The 20,088-nt window shown below is 38.9% G+C and overlaps 1 protein-coding gene across 1 annotated transcript in view; it reads left to right on the plus strand.

The window, feature by feature from the left end:
* Positions 1–20,088, plus strand: part of DOCK4 (dedicator of cytokinesis 4) — a 494,753-nt gene that overhangs the window by 246,295 nt on the left and 228,370 nt on the right. Inside the window, 3 exon segments of the mRNA XM_017878678.1 lie at positions 16,130–16,211; positions 17,057–17,117; positions 19,352–19,484. Of these exon segments, the coding sequence (XP_017734167.1) occupies positions 16,130–16,211; positions 17,057–17,117; positions 19,352–19,484 (276 nt within the window).

Genomic DNA, 20,088 nt, shown 5'->3' on the forward strand with positions numbered 1-20,088 from the left:
GTTTTACCTCACGGTAGGTTAGCTTGATTTAGCCATTCTACAATGTATACGTATTTAAAAACAACATGTTTTATTTAGAATTGATAAATATATACAATTTTTATTTATCAGTTCTGGTTTTTTTTATTTTTTTATTTATTTTTTTAAAGATGGAGCCTCACTCTATTGCCCAGGCTGGAGTGCAGTGGTGTGATCTTGGCTCACTGCAACCTCTGCCTCCTGGGTTCAAGCGATTCTCCTGTCTTAGCCTCCAAGTAGCTGGGACTACAGGCATGTGGGACCACGCTCGGCTAATTTTTTGTAATTTTAGTAGAGATGGGATTTCACTGTGTTAGCCAGGATGGTCTCGATTTTCTGACCTCATGATCCTCCCACCTCGGCCTACCAAAGTGCTAGGATAACAGGTGTGAGCCACTGCACCCAGGCCGTTTATTTATCAATTCTAAATGAATAAATAAATAAATAAATGTTTAAAATATGTAAATAAGTGTGAAAAAGAAAAGTGTGATAGGGAGTAAGTGAGTGCTCATAGAATTGTTGAGTGCAATGAGGGCCACGCCAATGGGAGACATCTGAAATTGCTGGTGCATCCAGACTCCCAGGTTAGCTTTTGCTGGACGTGCTCAGCAAATAGGGATCAGAAGCAGGTGATAAGGTTGGAGACTGAAACATCATAGGTGGAAAAGAATGAGAAAATTGAGAATTTTGTGTCACAAGGAAAATCTAAGAAGTTACCATCATAGCTTCCAATGGGTGAGGCTGATACAATCTAATAGCCTTTTCCATTTTAAAAGGAAATGAAAGAACTGTGCTTCTTTAGAAAAGACTGAGTTGCTAGGAAAGTTTTTCAAGAGTTTACAGAAAGAATTGTTGGGGAGAATTGTTATTTGGCCCAGACAAGTAAAAAATGCTAATATTTTTGTGTATGTATGCTAGTACATAACACAGTTAAGACAGCAGATATGGCTTTTTAATTCCCTACACTATGCTAGTATTTCTCATTTCATACATCATTGAAAATTTATAGCACGATCACAGAAGTTCAGCATCTATATTGTTATATAAATTATGAGCATATATTGTTTTGAACATCAAAAATCATGGGCATAAATACCTTTTTGTAGTTTCATGTTATAAAATCAGCTCAAAAATGTGACGGCTCCAAAGCAGAGCAAAGCAGAGCAATAATGTAGGGAAAATGTCTGAGTGGCCAGACGTGCAGGGAGTACAACTTTGTTTGAGAACAAAAATAGATGGAGACGGCATTCAGAGACCCTCCTTGGATTGTGGCAATATCAACTATTCCATACGGCCCAGAGCATTTCCTGCCATGTCTAGACATGCTGGCACAGATTTCTCTGTGGGTGTCTGCCTGCCTGTCAGTGACCCGCAGCGACCTTCCCTCGGGCCCCCTGTTGAAAGGCACTCCTGCTTTCCGCCCTCGCTCTTCTCCCTCATTTGATTGTTCCAGCAGGTACGTGAAATGTGGGATTGTTGTCACTTCAGAGTTAATCAGGTTTGTGGTTTATTCCCCCTTTGGTCACACTTCTGTGTCACATTAAAAAAAAAAATCACAAATAATTGCTTTAGAGATGCTGTGATGTCAATAATGGGAGAGTTTTAAATATGCAATGAGCCAGGAGGAGGATCTAAATTAATACAAAACAAGCAAAGAAATGCTTTATTTATACTGAGAGCACCCAGGGTAGAACTGATTTACTTTTTTCTCTGTAGCATTTTAAGAGCCATACAATTCTAGTTGTTTTTGAAGTTGTAAATTACTTCATCGTTATAATGTGTTATTATAATAATAGGTGGCCAGAAACTCCAAGTTGCAGAAAACCAAAAACTCACAGAGTCAGTGAACTCAGAACTGACTTTCTCTTTCCCTTTCACTCTAAGCTCTGATTATTCAAGCTACTTGTCTCTTTTTACTTAAATAGTGCAGGATTTTAGAACGTGACCAGAAGGTCCTTTTACCCCTATTCCTGTGTTTTGAAAGTGATGATTGATGTTCTTTTCACTAGGATTTGGATCATCTCTGTCTTTCTTCCTTTGCCGTATGTCTGCTACCCATAAGGTATTCAGAATTATTTCGCTTTCCTGAGTTCCCTACAGGATAAGCTATGGTCACACATAACAACCCACCTCACAAGGACTTCTTTGGTATTCAATGCCATTTGTGTTGTAAGATGGTTCAACATTAACAAAGGAATTATTAATGATGCAGTTCTTGTTAGTTGCTTTTCCAAAGATAAGACTTTGCCCACTCATCATCTAGATGTTCTCAGCATCTTGTGAGAGTGCCTGACACAGGGTTGGGATTGATGCAGTTAGAGGAAGCTTACAAGTCTTACATTGTTGTTGAGGGAAAGCATTAAGAGATCATGCCATTATTATCTTAATTTTTGCTATCATCTTTCCACTATGGTGAGGATGTGCTTATTAAGAAGAGAGAGTGCCGGGCGCGGTGGCTCAAGCCTGTAATCCCAGCACTTTGGGAGGCTGAGACGGGCGGATCACAAGGTCAGGAGATCGAGACCATCCTGGCTAACACGGTGAAACTCCGTCTCTACTAAAACTACAAAAAACTAGCCGGGCAAGGTGGCGGCGCCTGTAGTCCCAGCTACTCGGGAGGCTGAGGCAGGAGAATGGTGTGAACCCGGGAGGCGGAGCTTGCAGTGAGCTGAGATCCGGCCACTGCACTCCAGCCCGGGTGACAGAGCGAGACTCCGTCTCAAAAAAAAAAAAAGAAAGAAAGAAAAGAGAGTACTCAAAGTGTTGAGTGCATCAAAAATGTTTATAGAGTTGTTTCATGTTACACTGTGCTAGTAAGAACTGTGCTCTCAGCCCTGTCTCTGGGGAAACGTCATTTGCAAACACTGTCGTGCTTTAAAAGTACATAAAAATTGTCAGATAAATGTATAGCATCTTCCCCCAAGTATTTCCATGTAGACATTTTGGACTACAAGTTAAACAGAGACTGCATCTTTTTTTTTTTTTATTTCAGTTGAGCTTTATAAAGTTCATACTCTTCTTGTGGAATTGCTGATGTTCATTCGTTCATTCATTTATTTATTCAGCAAACAATTCTTGCTGTCCTTCTCAGGGCGAGACACTCATTTGGACATTGGGAACATATCATTGAGTAAAACAGGAATGAAAAATTCCTACCTTCACGCCATTTATTAATATGTTGTAGGACGATTTGACATTAACAAAGGAGTTATCAGTGATGCAGTCCTTGTTAATGCCTTTTCCAAAGATAAGACTTTGCCAGTAGACAGAACTTATAGTCTACTGATGTTCAAAATATTCCAGGAAGTATTTTTTCCAGGTTGTTTAGTTATATAGTATACCTCTAAGGTTTTTACTTGAAATGAACTTTGAGATTTCTAAAGTCTTCTGAACTTAGAGTCATGGCTATCTTTCTTAAATCAACAGTCAATCAAAATCATTTCCTTAATTGACCAGTTTCTGTATCATCCCTTTGTATGGTACCCAATATGCAATTTTATTTTACAAATGTATTTCACATTTTCTTAACAAGTTCAATCAAAAATCATTTCCTTATTTCACCAGTTTCTGTATCATCCCTTTATATGTATCCATACGCAATTTTTTATTTCACAAAATGTATTCGTCACATGTCTGAAAGCAATGGTTCCTAACTTTTTCAGTACCAAAGATTTCTTTTAAAAGTATATAAACGATAGACTTCAACAGAAAATAATGTACCTATTCTCATAAGCATTAACATTTTCCTATCAGTTAAGAAGCTCTGTAGCTCCCAGGTTAAAAAAGCACCTGATCTTCAAAAAATATAGTTGAATGAGTTATCTAATTAATAAATAGTATTTAATGATGCCTTAGATCATTTCCATTTTTTAAAGTTATAATGAATATAAAGAACCTATCAGTAAGCTGTTGTGTCCATCAGTAAAAGCTATTGGAAGACAAATTTGATTTTGGCTTGTAAACAAAAATGTATCTGAAACAGATCTCAAGTCAACTTAGTTTATTTTGCCAAAGTTAAGGATATGCACCTAGGAAACAGGTCTGTGCCTTTCTCCGAAGATGAGAATATTGAGACTTCAATATTTAAAGGGGAAACGCAGGCTGGAGGGGAAAGAGAAAGGTGGTCGCATTATTGAATCCACATGTTGCAAGAGAAAAGGAATAGGTAGGGGAATAGTCAATTATGTATTCATCTCATGCTCAGTAAATGAACACTTTACAGACAACAAGGTGAACATAGAGTAACTACTTGTGGAGATATTTAACCTGTTATCTGTAGCTCTCTGCTTAGGAGCAAAAGGAAAGGCAGCTTCTTGCATGACTCAGCTTTCAGCTTAATCTTTTTCCCTTTGGTAGAGTGAACTGGGGATCCCAAGTTTTTATTTTCTCTTCACAGATGTAATTTCATGAAAAAAAGAAAACCTCTTTAAGATAATAAATGCATGAATGATTTATTATACTTACTGTTTTGCAGAGCTTGAATTACATGGATTTTAGTACTTATTCTGGGTTTATTTATGACTTTTCTGCCTTTTTAAGAAACTGCGTGCTTCAACTCAGTACTTATAAAGAGCTCAGGTTTACTTTAACATTCCTTATTATAGATACCTTCCTAATGAAAAGATGTTAGAAAGGTCAGAATAATTTCTGAATATAGATCAGAGTGATTCTTTTCTCATGAAATGTCAAAATACAGTGTTTCCAATGATCAAATGATAGAAATTCCCAGAATGATAAGCAGAACGCATTCTCCCTACATACAGGCTTTCTCATTTCATGCTCCCTATTTCTGTTGACCAGATCCTATCTCTTCCTACTTTTGGTTACTTCTCTAAGGAACTCGTTTTTTAGTGAAATTCTTAATGAGTTCTCTAGAGAGAGATTCAAGCAAGTATTTTCTCAGTTTAGTTATACAATAGACCTTTTCTAAGGATTTTACTTGAAACGAACTTTGAGATTTCTAAGGTCTCAAGTCTTCTGAACTTAAAGTCATGGCTGTTTTTCTTAAATCGATAGTCAATCAAAATCATTTCTTTACTTCACCAATTGCTTAATCTGGTAATAGTACAGAAGATGTGAAACAGCAGCTGATCTGAACATTATTTATAATTTTAAAGAGTATTATATTCCTTTTCTTATTGAATTTTACCTTCCTAAAACTCTTCCCTATAATTTTACCTTTCCTAAAACAAAGGTATTTGTTTCAGATATCTTTATTTTTCTGCAAAGACAAATAGCACGAAGTGCTTTACAATCATCCTGACTAATAAGAAAGAATTGGCTTGGTTTTCAAAATTGGCAATGGAATTGGCTATAGCTTAAAAATGTGTCTCCTGTTGTATCATTCAACTAAACCCAAATTCTTTATGTGCTGACAAAGCCATCACATCATTTGGTTGCACAGTCCTCAACACTCAATTATTTGTAAGGTGAACATGGGCTTGAGCATTAATATTTTTAAAAGAAAACATCATCTATCTCCTCTTTAGGTAAACTCTGGAAACAGTTGTATCAGAAGTCTTCCTCTTTCCATTGCCCTTTAATCAGAAGAGCTCATGACTCTAACTTTGCTTTAGTTTTAAAATTAGAAGGTACATTAATAATCTTATCTGGGAAGACTTGCTTGAGAAGTTGCTTTCATTTATTGCCAAGGAAAAACTGTGTCATTTGTGTTGTCATGTGGTTGGGAGGAAGAGAGGAAAACTCTTTGACCCTAAGATACCAGGCGTACATTGCCTGTTTTCTGTTATACATGACTATCATAAAACACAGTCAGCAATTCTGATTAATTAAGACTAGGGCTGGGCCGGGCGCGGTGGCTCAAGCCTGTAATCCCAGCACTTTGGGAGGCCGAGACGGGGAATCACGAGGTCAGGAGATCGAGACCATCCTGGCTAACCCGGTGAAACCCCGTCTCTACTAAAACTACAAAAAACTAGCCGGGCGAGGTGGCGGGCGCCTTTAGTCCCAGCTGCTCGGGAGGCTGAGGCGGGAGAATGGCGTAAACCCGGGAGGCGGAGCTTGCAGTGAGCTGAGATCCGGCCACTGCACCCCAGCCTGGGCGACAAAGAGAGACTCCGTCTCAAAAAAAAAAAAAAAAGACTAGGGCTTTTGGGTAAAAACAGTGGTCTTTTAACATAGCTGGGCTTTAAACAAACAGGAAGCTTTTGGTCCATCCTGACTCAGTCAATCAGGATCTCCAGGGTGGGGCCTGGGCTTTATACAGCTCACCAGGAGAATATTGTACACAATCAGGTTGGTGCAAGGGTCTTGTTTCGGTTCGAACCCTGAGAGCGCAAACAAACAACACAAGACAGTGTGGAGGAACACGCTGTACAGAGCGCCTGGGTGCAGACAGGCCGAGGCCTAAAATGGCGTCAGCCCCAAGTGAGGACGGAGCAGGGGTTTTATAGTCCTCTGTAAACAAGAAGTGTCCCAGTCTGACGTGACAGCTACGTAGTACCCGGGCGGTCTCCCGCTCCATCTTCAGGGGGTATGTGGGTATGTGTCTTCCGGCCAGCTCTCTTCCTGCTTCTGCTATCTTGCTGACTCACGCTGCTGGGCCTTGCACCTTGGGACTGGAGGAGAATCTTTCAGTTGGAAACCGCTGAATTAGAAGGTCCATGGGTCTCTTCTGTTTACCACTGATCATTCCCTGTACATAGGGCATCTATTCGAATGTTCTTCATCTCTGCCATCATGAGCACCAAAGCTCCGTAGTCCAGCGGCCACTGCAGAGCTGCCAGCACACCTTTCAGCTGCTTCACAAAGTATCTTGCCTGGACAGAGGTAGCACCAGTTTCTTGGAGGCATAAATACAGCAATTTATAGTACAGCCTGAGCTTTTTTGAATTGTCCTTTGCTACTCATTCTAGGAGAGAGCACAGTAACAGCTCTCTTCACAGTGTTAGGGAGGAAAGTAATTTTTTCTTTAACCCTCTTAAGTTCTTAGTTGGAATGGTCCTCTTTATCAAAAGACAAAAAGAGAAAAATAGAAGTTTACTAACATGTATATTTCATACATTCATGAGGTATATTAATACCTAGGGAATGAGAAATTCTCAAAGAGGTGGCTTTGAATTCCAGCTTATGTAGCATCTTCAAGAAAAAACAGTAAATTTTGGAGAAATGATAAGAGCCAAGAGGACTTGAAGTCTCTAGGGGAGGCAACTTCTAGGAAGGCAAATAACTGGCAGACAAAGGCTAGTTGGTAAAGAGTGTTGGTAGGGATACCTCTGGTGCCATCTCCAGGCCTGTAACGTTTAAAGTTGACATCAGTGGTTAACCTTTGTTCTCCCTGGTAGAAGAAGGGGCAGGTCCATGACCATGCCACCCTGAATGTGCCTGATCTTGTTTGATCTCAGAAACTAAGCAAGGCCAGGCCTGTTAGTACTTAGATGGTATAAGAGAGGCAGGATTCTTTTTGTTTTTGTAAATCTATGCATTGCCTTTAGGCAATTAGAGGGAAGGCAGAGAGCTTTCCAGTACCTGCTTCTTAATTGCCTTTAGCTCAACAATTCTTATGCCAAAGAGGCATGTTTTGGGGTGCCATATTTTGGTCTCCCACAGCAGATTGTTGGACGTATCTTACACTGTCAGGCAATCAGAAAACATTTGACAGGGCCGGGCTTGGTGGCTCACGCCAGTAATCCCAGCACTTTGGGAGGCTGAGGCGGGCTGATCACGAGGTCAGGAGATCGAGACCATCCTGGTTAACAAGTGAAAACTACTAAAAATATAAAAAATTAGCCGGGTGTGGTGGCAGGTGCCCGTAGTCCCAGCTACTTGGGAGGCTGAGGCAGGAGAATGGCATGAACCCAGGAGGCGGAGGTTGCAGTGAGCCAAGACTGCGCCACTGCACTCCAGCCTGGGCAACAGAGCGAGATTCCGTCCAAAAAAAAAAAAAAAAAAAGAAAACATTTGACAGAATGCAGGAGAAGCAGTGAAATAGAAACAATTCAGATCACCTTACATTTGTATTCTATTGCCTTTTAGGGAGAGGCTCTAGGGTCAGCACTGCACTGTGGAACCATCCTCTTAGCTCTTCTCATTATTTCTTCATCCATCTTACCACCCCTTAGCTTCTGGTGTGTCTCCCTTCACACCTACCCAGTGTAGAATGGGTGTTAATTATTATCCTCACACTCCTCACACAGCATAGTTAATTTTTTTTTTTTTTCTTTTTTTAGACAAGGTCTCATTCTGTTATCCCAGCTGGAGTGCGATCTCAGCTTATTGCAGCCTCCACCTCCTGGGCTCAGGTGATCCTCCCATCTGAGTCTCCTGAGTACCTGGGATCACAGGCATGCACCACCCCACCTGGCTAATTTTTTTTATTTTTTGTAGAGACAAGGTTTCACCATGTTACCCAGGCTGATCTTGAACTCTGAGGCTCAAGTGATCTGCTCGTTTCTGCCTCCCAAAATGTTGAGATTTCAGGCACGAGTCACTGTGCCCAGATTAGCATAGTTCAATTTAAGACAAATGACTGCTTTTTCAAATATGTTACATGGGTTTTTTTTTTGTTTTGTTTTGTGTTTTGTTTTTTAAATTGGTTTATATGAGTATAAGAAAAAAATGACAGTTGTTTTTCCAGTCAGTTTAATAGAACATGACGTTCTAAATGTTTTCTCTCTTACTATTGTTCTTCTCGGAGACCATAAATCTATTTCAATGATATTTAACTGTTGAAAATTAGTTTACAAGCGTTCTTTGTAATTTTTGTGGATTGATTAGCTTGCTAATCTTTCTCACAACATGTTTAACCGAAGATATTACCCAGTCATATATTTTTGGATAAAAGTACATGTTGTGTAACTTTTGTGTTCATTGAATCACTAAACAGTTTTACTTCTTATGTGAGGTGAACTATAAAAGTGATAAATATAAATCCATGCAGAAAATATAACAATTTTATGTGAATCTATATGTATTTCATATAAAATATCAAAATTTTTGATATTGGCCTCCCCAACTGAAGGGTTACTTCTACTGAGTGGCTTACAAGGAGGCACAGAGGACAGAAGCATCCTACTGAGAAACAGAAGAGAAGCCATCAGGACCTTCAGATCCCTACTGTGCCTCCTGTATTATTTGCATGACCAGGAAGAACATTTCTACCACACTATGCTGTGAAACACACTTGTTATAATTAGAGGTCTTTTTGAGTACATCAGAATATCAGTAGTTCAACTGAGCAGTTGGTCACAGGTATAATCTCTGTAAACACAGATATGTTGTGGCTTTTTTTGTTGTTGTTTGACTTCATGCAGTTTTGTTTGTGTATTTATTTATTTGGTTGATTTGTTTTTGTTGTTGTTGTTGTTTTGAGTTTTTTTCCCAGACAAGGACTTTGCTATCTTGCCCAGACTGGACTTGACCTCTAGGCTCAAATAATCCTCCTGCCTCAACCTCCTGAGTAGCTGGGACAACAGGAGTGTGACATTATGCTTGGCCATTTGTACTTATTATGTTTTAATTTTATTAAGAATATTCACACAAAAATCTCTTGGTTTATGTGACATAGTTAGTCTTGCTCTTCTTTGTCCATTTCTTTCTTTTTTTTGAGACAGGGTCTTACCCTGTCACCCCATGGAAGTGCAGTGGTGTGATCATGGCTCACTGCAGCCTCAACCTCCCAGGCTCAAGCAGTCTTCCCACCTCAGCCTTCTGAGTAGCTGGGATTATTCAGCTACTGAGTGCCTGGGACTATAGGCACATGCCCGGCTGATTTTCTTTCCTTCGTCCCTCCCTCCCTCCCTCCCTCCTTCCTTCCTTGCCTGCCTGCTTCCTTCCTTCCTTCCTTCCTTCCTTCCTTCCTTCCTTCCTTCCTTCCTTCCTTTCTCTCTCTCTCTCTCTCTCTCTCTCTCTCTTTCTTTCTTTCTTTCTTTCTTTCTTTCTTTCTTTCTTTCTTTCTTTCTTTTTTGCTTTCTTTGCTTTCTTTCCTTTCTTTCCTTTCTTTCTTTCATAGAGATGGGGTCTCACTATTTTGCCCCAAGTTGGTTTTGAACTCTTGGGGTCAAGTGATCCTCCCAACTCAGCCTCCCAAAGTGCTGAGATTACAGGTAGTGAGCCACCAGGTCATGCCTTCTTTGTCCATTTCTGAGGTGCTCTGTTCTTTCAAAGACAGGGTTGCATTGTAGTAGAAAGCCGAGACTCTCAAATCAGACTCTGGAATTTAATATCCTGGCTCCATTCTTGACTGACCACACAACTTTGGCCAACTTACTAATATCTCCTAGCTGCCACTTTGTCACTGGGGTGACAAATGAGCACGACAGTGGTTTCCATCTCCTACTGTGGTGAGGAGAATTAAGAAGAGCTATGTAAGGCATAAGTCATAGGGTCTGGCACAGAGTACACATTTTCCTTTATGATTTTTCCCAGGGATGCTTATTTATTTTCTTATTTCATTATCCTGATTTCATCAAATGATTGTTGGAAGAAGAAAGGTTATAAATAATAAATAATTGTGATTTATTATTCTTTATTTCCAAAGAAAGAATCATTTTTGATTTATAGTATCATGATTTATAATGATTCATACACAGAATTCAGGTGGACACTAAATTTCTCCTGCAGAGAGATTGCCTCTGGAAGATGTCAGTATATGGGGAAGTCAAATAATGAGTTTTCTCTGCTGCTAATAGTATCAACTCTCATTTCTCAGTGTTTCTAGAAATGTTCTATTTGCTTATTCATTCTTTAAGAAGAGGAAGACAGTATTCTCATTTGAAAACATATCAGTATTTTTTTTTATTACTATATGTTGAATATAGTAAAAATATAAAATGTTCATGAGGACAGCATTAAATGGAATAATGTGGAATCTGGAGCTGCCGTGACGTTAATATGAGAATCTCAAGTCGGGTCGTGAGGCATCATGGATTGAAATACCTTTTTGCAGAGTTTCATACATTTCCCTACCATAAAGCAAAGGACATGATGGAAAGGTTGGTGGAGAATTAAAGCTTTCCAGTTATTTGAGTGTTACTCTATTTTGTCCTAAAAGATTGTGTTTGGTTAGTCTTATCAAACATCTGGGAATACCAAATCATTCACTAGAAGTTGAAGATACAAAGGTTAATACTCATGGGCCTGTATTCTAGTTGCTCACCATGTAACAGGAAAGAAACATATAAACCTCTCTTCCACTTAGGAAAAAGGTCTAAATGATATATGTAATGGAAGTACGCATATCTTGGAAGGACATTTTTTAAGTTTACAAAAACTAATTTTGTCATCTGATCATACTTACCACAGAGTTGCAATAGAACAGACTTAAAATGGACTGTCAAAAACATATTTCTGTGTGGCCACAAAAGTATGTGCAAAATATTTGGAGAACTTCAGAAGATGTGCCAGAATGCAATATTACTGGCCGGGCATGGTGGCTCATGCCTGTAATCCCAGCACTTTGGGAGACTGAGGCAAGCAGATCACCTGAGGTCAGGAGTTTGGGACCAGCCTGGCCAACGTGGTGAAACCCTGTCACTACAAAAAATGTAAAAATTAGCCGGGCGTGGTGGCATGTGTCTGTAGTCCCAGAACTCTGGAGGCTGAGGCAGGAGAATCGCTTGAACCTGGGAGGCAGAGGTTGCAGTGAGCTGAGATCGCGCCACTGTACTCCAGCCTGGGCAACAGAGCGAGACTCCGTCTCAAAAGAAAGAAAGGAAAAAAAAAGAATGCAATATTATTGACTTGTTCAGTTTTTCTCTGGGCATTGAAGGCATACCTTCTGATATTCTCCAAACATTTCAGTGTGGGTGAGTAATTATAATCCAAAGATTCCAAAATACGTTATTATAGGTCTTTTTTTTGTACAAAACCATTTGCTGAGTGATTAGTTGCTGTACCACTAAAGCAGAAGACAAATTGATTTGAGTTGGTGTAACAATAGCATGTCATCAAATGAATAAAAAGGATTTTTTAATTGGCCATAGATGTTTTCCTTTTTTTTTCTTTTTTCTTTTAAAAGAAGTCTAGCTTTTAAAAGAACTGCACATGACTTATTTCTCCATAGTACCCGTTTTCAATCTATTTTGATCTCCCCCTTAAGGCATGCTTAAGCTAAGGTATATGTCATTGGCTTAATACATATTGATATTCTTTCTGAAACAGGATATGATATAGTATAATACTTGCATAATCAAGATTATGTCTAGACTGGTGAAATTAAAATAGTGACAGAGCAAAAAGGATCTCTTTCTGCAATAGAATACTTTAGGAAACATTGTTTTCCAGAATATTGATGAAATGTACAGATATGGAATTAGATTTTATATCAGTATTAAAGTTAAGGTTTTAATATTGAAAATGCCCTATTGACTTCTGTATTTTAATCTTATTGGTGTCCATCATTTTAGACTGACCAAGATAATGTGAAATTTGCTTTGAATGTTTCTGTAGAGGTAATAATGAGGAGCTTCAAACCTAATTACATCTCAAAAAATATAAAGTAGAACATACTGTCCAAGATATAGGAGAGGGGAAAATGCTCATATTGCTTATGTTTTGTGCTAAAATGTAATCAATAAATACGTTAATAGGTAATTGATTCCTAAGAAACAGACTAAATACCATCCTTAAACCTTAGCAGTTTTGATTAAGTAAAGCTGAGTTCTTAAATCTTTTTGGAGTTTTGTGTTTGTTTAATAAAATAGTTTGTTTCTCAAATCTTTTTTTTTTTTTTTTTCTAAGCATGTTTCATTAAAGAAAACTACTGGCTGGGTGCAGTGGCTCAAACCTGTAATCCTAGCACTTTGGGAGGCCACCTGAGGTCAGGAGTTCAAGACCAGCCTGACTAACATGGTGAAACCCTGTCTCTACTAAAAATGCAAAAATTAGCTGGGCGTGGTGGCACACACCTGTAATCCCAGCTACTCAGGAAGCTGAGGCAGGAGAATCACCTGAACCAGGGAGGTGTAGGTTGCAATGAGCTGAGATCACACCACTGCACTCTATACTGGGCAACAAGAGTGAAACTCCTTCTCGGGGGAAAAAAAAGGGAAGAAAACTACCAGAGAACAATTTCAAACCAAAGACCTCTTTGAAACCTGCTAAATCAAGATTCTGACTTCTTTCACTCCTGTTAGCCCAGGAAGGGTATGGAGAAAGTTACCTTGAACTCTTGGGACCAGACTTGACTACTGAGTGGGTGCCCCAGGCAAATGATGGCTTCTCCTTTATCTCAATATTCTAGAAATATTTACTCAATATTTCTCTAGAGAAGAAGAGGAAGTTACCTTATAGCATTCTAGTGGAGTGCTAAGGTTTTGAATTAATACATGGAATAGAATCCTTGCTGAGCCACATACCATCTCTGTGACCTTAAGTAAAATTATTTACTGTTTCTCAGTTTTCCCATCTGTAAAGTGGTCATGATAATAGTACCTATTTCCTAAAGGCATAGTGAGAATAAAATGGGATAATTTATGTAAAGTCCTTGGCAGAGTACCTGTCAAATGGTAAATTCCCAAAAATATATTACCTGATAATAGGTTAAAGTATAATTCTTTTGTCCCAAGATGAATTCTTGCACATTTCCTTTTCATTGATTTTAAATTTGAAATAGTCCAGGCCTGGTAGCTCACGCCTGTAATCCCAGCACTTTGGAAAGCCAAGGCAGGAGAATCATCTCAGGTCAGGAGCTCGAAACCAGCCTGGTCAACGTAGTGAAACCCTGTCTTTACTAAAAAAAATACAAAAATAAGCCAAGTGTGGTGGCACACAGCTGTAGTTCCAGCTATTCAGGAAGCTGAGGCAGGAGAATCGCTTGAATCCAGGAGGCGGATATTGCAGTGAGTCGAGATTGTGCCACTGTACTCTAGCCTGGGTGAAAGAGTGAGACTCTGTTCCCCCAGCCAAAAAATAATAATAATAATAATTAAAATGGTAAATTTGAAATAATAATGAATTTTATTTTACTGTCAAGAGAGCTTACACTCATTTTCCTTGAATTATAGTAAATGACAATTGGATAAGATTAATTTATCTCTGCACCCTCGGTTGTAGCTATCATTCCCAGCCTCTGGTTCGGAATAATATCACATGTGAACTTTAGCTTCAATTGAGGATACTTACAGCAATTTTTATTCTCTTCATGCATGCCTTATTGGCCATCTGTTTTCGGGGGAAAAATATAGGTAATAAAAGTGAAAATGGCCCCATAGAAATATGTATTGGCTGCCCTTTCTCATATGAAAAGTCAAAATAGGCATAATATAAGTAAAAGTGAGACAAGCCAAGTATTGATTCTATTAAACATATCTGTCTAGACTTAGATCACCAAAGAGAATAAGTGTTCCAAAACAGCCATAAATTCAAATTCATATGCTTCCTTAGAGATCTGTTTATGGTTTTCATATCTCCTCGTATGTATTTGAATGACAGAACCATTTTTTTTTTTTTTTTTTTTTTGAGACGGAGTCTCGCTCTGCCGCCTAGGCTGGAGTGCAGTGGCCAGATCTCAGCTCACTGCAAGCTCTGCCTCCCGCGTTCAGGCCATTCTCCTGCCTCAGCCTCCCAAGTAGCTGGGACTACAGGTGCCCGCCACGTCGCCCGGCTAGTTTTTTGTATTTTAGTAGAGACGGGGTTTCACCATGTTAGCCAGGATGGTCTCGATCTCCTGACCTTGTGATCCGCCCGTCTCGGCCTCCCAAAGTGCTGGGATTACAGGCTTGAGCCACCGCGCCCGGCCCAGAACCATTATTTAAGGTAAGGATCGGGTGATAACATGTTCCGAGCCTTTTATTAGTGTCCTGTTCTCCATTTCTCTGCTTGTTCCCTAGACTGAAGCTACACTGACCAAAGCTACAGCATTTTACATTCTGTAGATAGATGTTGGTTGTGTGCTCATTGCCTGAGGCAGCCAACTATTTAATTCTGTCATTGGAACTAGGATATTGAAATTCAGTTAAAATTTGAAGCCCACAGTAGCTGGTAGATTTTTTGTGGGTTTATATTTGTTTTCTTTTGTTGAACATAAATAGTGTCACATGTACATTACCTTGGATCTAAATGGCATCCATGGCTAGGTGCAATGACTCACGCCTGTAATCCCAGCACACTGGGAGGCCGAGGCAGGCAGATCACCTGAGGCCAGGAGTTCGAGACCAGCCTGGCCAACATGGTGAAATGCTGTCTCTACTAAAAATACAGAAATTAGTTAGGCATGGTGGCATGCACCTGTAATCCCAGATACTCAGGAGACTGAGGTGTGAGAATCTCTTGAATCCAGGAGACAGAAGTTGCAGTGAGCTGAGATTGTACCACTGTCCTCCAGCCTGGGTGACAGAGCAAGACTCTGTCTCAAAATAATAAAAATAAATAAATAAATGGCATCCGTAAGTATTTATTGCTATGAATTCATGGCTGATCAACAGCATTATTTGTGTTTTCATTAAATCCTAGGTGACACTGTATTTTCTTTTTGGTTATATAGATGAGAGGTTTCTGTGTTGCCCAGGCTGGCCTCGAACACCTAGCCTCTCCTCCTTATGCACAAGAACAACAGGCCTGAGCCACCGCAGCTCCTGGTGGCACTGTATTTTCAAATGCAAGTTCAGTGGGAGTATTTTGAGATCTTCTGTTCGTTTGTAGACCAAAGAATATTTAAGTTTCATTTTTGAAATCTCTGCTTGTGTTACAGATTAGAGACTTATAAGACCATAAAATATGAAGCCTTCTAATAGATAGTTAGCACTCAGAATGTCCTTAATGCTAATTAAGTAATGTGACATAAAACATGAAAAAGAAATCTTAGTTACAAACACATTAAACATGTCATATTTTTCTCTTTTAGTGCATTTATTTCTGCTTTTTGGAATAATGATATTACTGATATAAAATTGTACTCAAGTCTTTCAAAAGTTAATGTCTGTTTGTATATAGGTGCTTTCTGCCTTTGCACTTGCTGTTTTGCTGGTTTCATCAGAAGTGAAGCAAATATTTGTTGTCTTCGGAGCTCTACTAATTTATATAAAAGCAGTGTTGATGTTAAATGAACAACCTAATGTTTAGCTTACCTGTTGTGATGAAGAGTAGTTACAGAGGGATAAATCTTTAACTATTAAACAATTTTTCAAATTGTTAAACGGTTTTTCTCTTGTAGTGAGAGATTTTTCTTGAGGCTGAATAGAAACGGGCTTCCCAAAGCCCCTGATAAACCGGAACGACATTGCTCCCTCTTTGTGGTGAGTGGATCTTGTTTCATTCATAAGGCAGATTCATCCAATTATGATTCATACTATTTAGGAGAAATAACTTACTGTGAGAGAACACAGTGAATTTGCTTTTAAACTTTATGTAAATAACACGCAGATTACATTAGTGCCCAGAATTCTGAATATCACCTTCCAGGATTACTTTAATTCCGTTAGTGTATTACTGCTTCTGTTATACTATTACCAAAGTATAACAATGATTGCCGGACACGGTGCCTCACGCCTATAATCTCAATACTTTGGGAGGCCGAGGCAGGTGGATCATCTGAGGTCAGGAGTTCAATATCAACCTGGCCAACATGGTGAAACCCCATCTCTACTAAAAAATACAAAAATTAGCCAGACGTGGTGGCGGGCACCTATAATCCCAGTTACTCGGGAGGCTGAAGCAGGAGAATCACTTGAACCTGGGAGGCAGAGGTTGCAATGAGCCAATATTGCACCACTGCACTCCAACCTGGGCAACAAGAGCGAAACTCCATCTCCAAAAGCAAAAAAAAAAAACAGTGATCACGCTCAGCAAGACAGCTGGTATTTAATATGTGCTTAATAAATGTTTAAAGAATGAATGAGTGAGAGATTAAATCAATAATACTTTCTTCTTTAAAGTATATTACTTGGTATCAATTGACCTAAGGTTGATTGTAATGCTATTTTTAGAACAGGATTTAAATCATGTACTTCTGCTACAAACATTCCATTAAGAATGTCTGTGTTCATCTCTGTCTTTCTTCTTTTATTTGTGAAAATAAAGTGCTCTGCCCTTTAAGTGCAGCTCATGTCTTCCAAAATAACCAAACTTTGTTTGTTTGTAGGATTTGGGTAGCAGTGAGCTAAGAAAGGACATCTATATCACCGTGCACATTATCCGAATCGGTAGGTATAGCACTTGTCAGTGCAGTAGGAGCAAGGAACAGAGAGGAGAAATGCCGAGAGGTTTCTATGTTGTGATTTATTTGCTGTCGGAATTAGAAAGATATCAAAGCCAGATTTGAATCCAAGAATCACAGAAGTTGTGAATTGTCCCCTGACCTTCCCAACCCCACGTATGACCTCCTCACCTACCATAAACAGATTCTGGTCTCTTAATATAAGTAATTAAGAAGTTTGTTGTGTTTGATTTTGTTCTGCTAGCCTTCCTAAATGTATTTGATTCCAAAATGTTGTGTTTGTCTGTTAAAATTCTAAATTCTGTTAGCATAAAATGAATTTTTCAGAGCTGAGTTTCCTATAAGTTAATGAAAGCTCTATAGAAATTGGCTCTACATAAATTTTCCAAAGTGCAGAATGCTTCAGAGCATTATTCCAGAAGGTGCTTCAAAAAACAGGCTGTGAAATAGTGAATACTGAATGTTTTTTTAACTTGTATAATGTCATCAGCTTATTAAGGGGTCTGAGAAGTCCTGAAGGGAAAAATAAATATGCCTGTCTAGCTTTGTTGACCCTAGTTTTCCTCAAATTTGATTTGACTATGAATGAAAACACTTATATAATGTAGCAGAACCCACTTTGATGTTCTGTGATGAACTTGCTCAATGAAACCAGAATGTGTTCCCTCGTTTTTACACATAAAATGCCTCTAAAAGCAGACATTTTATGGCAGAGAAGCTAGGTGAAATGAGGAATGGTGTAACCTACACAGTTTTTCCATTAAGTCTAACCAGTCATTATTGGGAATTTGTTCCCACTTCTTCACTAACTGTACTCCGTTACTAGCCTAGGAATACTTCTGTGAGCTAGTAATATCTTGCCATGCAGTCCTGCAAGGTGATTTATTTTTATAGGCTTTGGTTTTATGTACACGATAACTATATTGTGCATTGAGTGAGACTATAAAAAACATGCTTTCATTCCAGCATAGATTTTCTCTATGTTTTTTTTCTCATAAAATCTACTCTGAAAACCTGTTTACATTTTATGCTATTTTGTATTTGAAGGACAGTAGAAATAACAAGCAGACACTTTTTTGTTTTGTTTTTTTCTTTTATAAATGAGTCTATGAAAAAAATTGGAAAGAATCTTTGAAAAGGTTGGAAAAGTTAGAACCCATGCTGCTGTTTTCTTATGAGATAAAGCCTGTCTGTTCTCAGGATGGCAGAGGTAGTTTGTTATTTAATCTGTGTTTGTTTAAATTCAAATGTAATACTAATGGTTAAAGTAAAATATGGTTTTATGTATCTTCGTGTAAACATTGCTAAAATTTTAATATAATATCTGACAGCAGTAAGAGAAAAAGTAAACCACTTTTGTTTTCAGAACTTTCTCAAAGATATCTAGGGGTTTGGGGTGGTAAAAAAACATGCAGCAAAGTGAGTATGTGCCCTTCTGGCCCATGGACTTCACTCACTGTGTTATTGCCAAGGAAGCTGCCTCAGTAGTACTGCCCATCACAGGGCAGCCTTTCAAATGCTTGGTGTTTGACTTGTAATTGCACTTTTTATTAACATTGTTATGGTCATTAAGTCATTAAAATGAATTTTGAATCAGAAATTACCTCTCTATCCTTGTCCTCAGTTTTGGGCAAATGAATACTTGTTCATTGTTACATGTTCATGTAACAATCTAAACAAGTTAAAACTTTACAACAGTTAAAACTATTTTGGTGATAACTGAGTTCTGAACAGCCTGAGAGCTGAGGCAGGAGCATGCGCATTTGATCACCTGTGCTTACTTGCCATACTTCAGACAACCTCAGACTACTCTAGTCACAGGTGAAATGTTTGAAATAGTTTTTTTGATATGTAATTTGTTTAAAAATAGAAAATGGAAGAGTCACCATTACTGCCTTCAGTGACATGAACTTCCTGGGATGCCTTCACGAATCTCAGGGGCCAGGGGATGGTTCCCAAACATGGGATCTGTTCTAATCTTTGTGTTTTATAGATGGCAACTGATGCCCAGAATTTAAGCTGCTTACCCAAAGTCACACAGCTAGGTGACTGGAGAAGAGAATCTAGAACTGAAGCAATATCTTCTGTTATGCCCAACCTGGGTGCTCTTTATTGCCCAGTTACATTTCATATGGCCTATCTTATAGCTGTATGTTTCTCTAGCTCAAATGCATCTAATCAAATGGCTCCATGGGTAATGCCTGCTCTTTAATTGAACAGGTCGAATGGGAGCAGGAGAAAAAAAGAATGCCTGTAGTGTCCAGTACCGACGACCCTTTGGCTGTGCAGTTCTCAGCATCGCTGACCTGCTAACAGGAGAGACAAAGGATGACCTCATTCTGAAAGTGTACATGTAAGAAACGTGCACATGCTGGAGGCTGGGGTGGGTACAGGGGTGCGTGTGGGTCCTACTTGGGCAAATGCTACTTTACGTGGGTAGAGAAGAACAATGGGTAGTTTATGAGCCATTCCTCAAAAACCCAGTAATCTGTAGACTTGTTGCCAGTGAGCCCACAAGCCACAATTTGCCAGTCAGGAGAATTACTGAATCAAGAACCAATGAGTACAGACAGTTTACCAGTTAGGTAGACCATCTACTATGTGGGATACCACCTTTGAATTTATAAACCTAGCACTTCTTTACCTTCAGACAGTCAGTGTTTTCTTGGAAAGTGAAAGTACTTTTTGAAGTAAATTAATTAGAATTGGGAAAGGAAAGCCCAGATGACTTCCATCCTACTCTAGGTGTTAGTTTGCTGGGCCTGCCATAACAAAGTACCACAAACCACGTGGCTTAACCCATTTGTGCCTGAGGTTGCAATTTTTTAAAATTTTTGCAATCATACCTTGGCGATGACCTTGAGCAGTAGGATATAAATAACTCCACATGCTTAGCGTTCTAATAATGGAATACTAGGCATAAATAGATTTTTTTTTTTTTTTTTTTTTTTTTTTTT

The sequence above is a fragment of the Rhinopithecus bieti genome, unplaced genomic scaffold, assembly GCF_001698545.2.
Source record: "Rhinopithecus bieti isolate Rb0 unplaced genomic scaffold, ASM169854v2 scaffold_10712, whole genome shotgun sequence".
NCBI classification, from domain to species: Eukaryota; Metazoa; Chordata; class Mammalia; order Primates; family Cercopithecidae; genus Rhinopithecus; species Rhinopithecus bieti.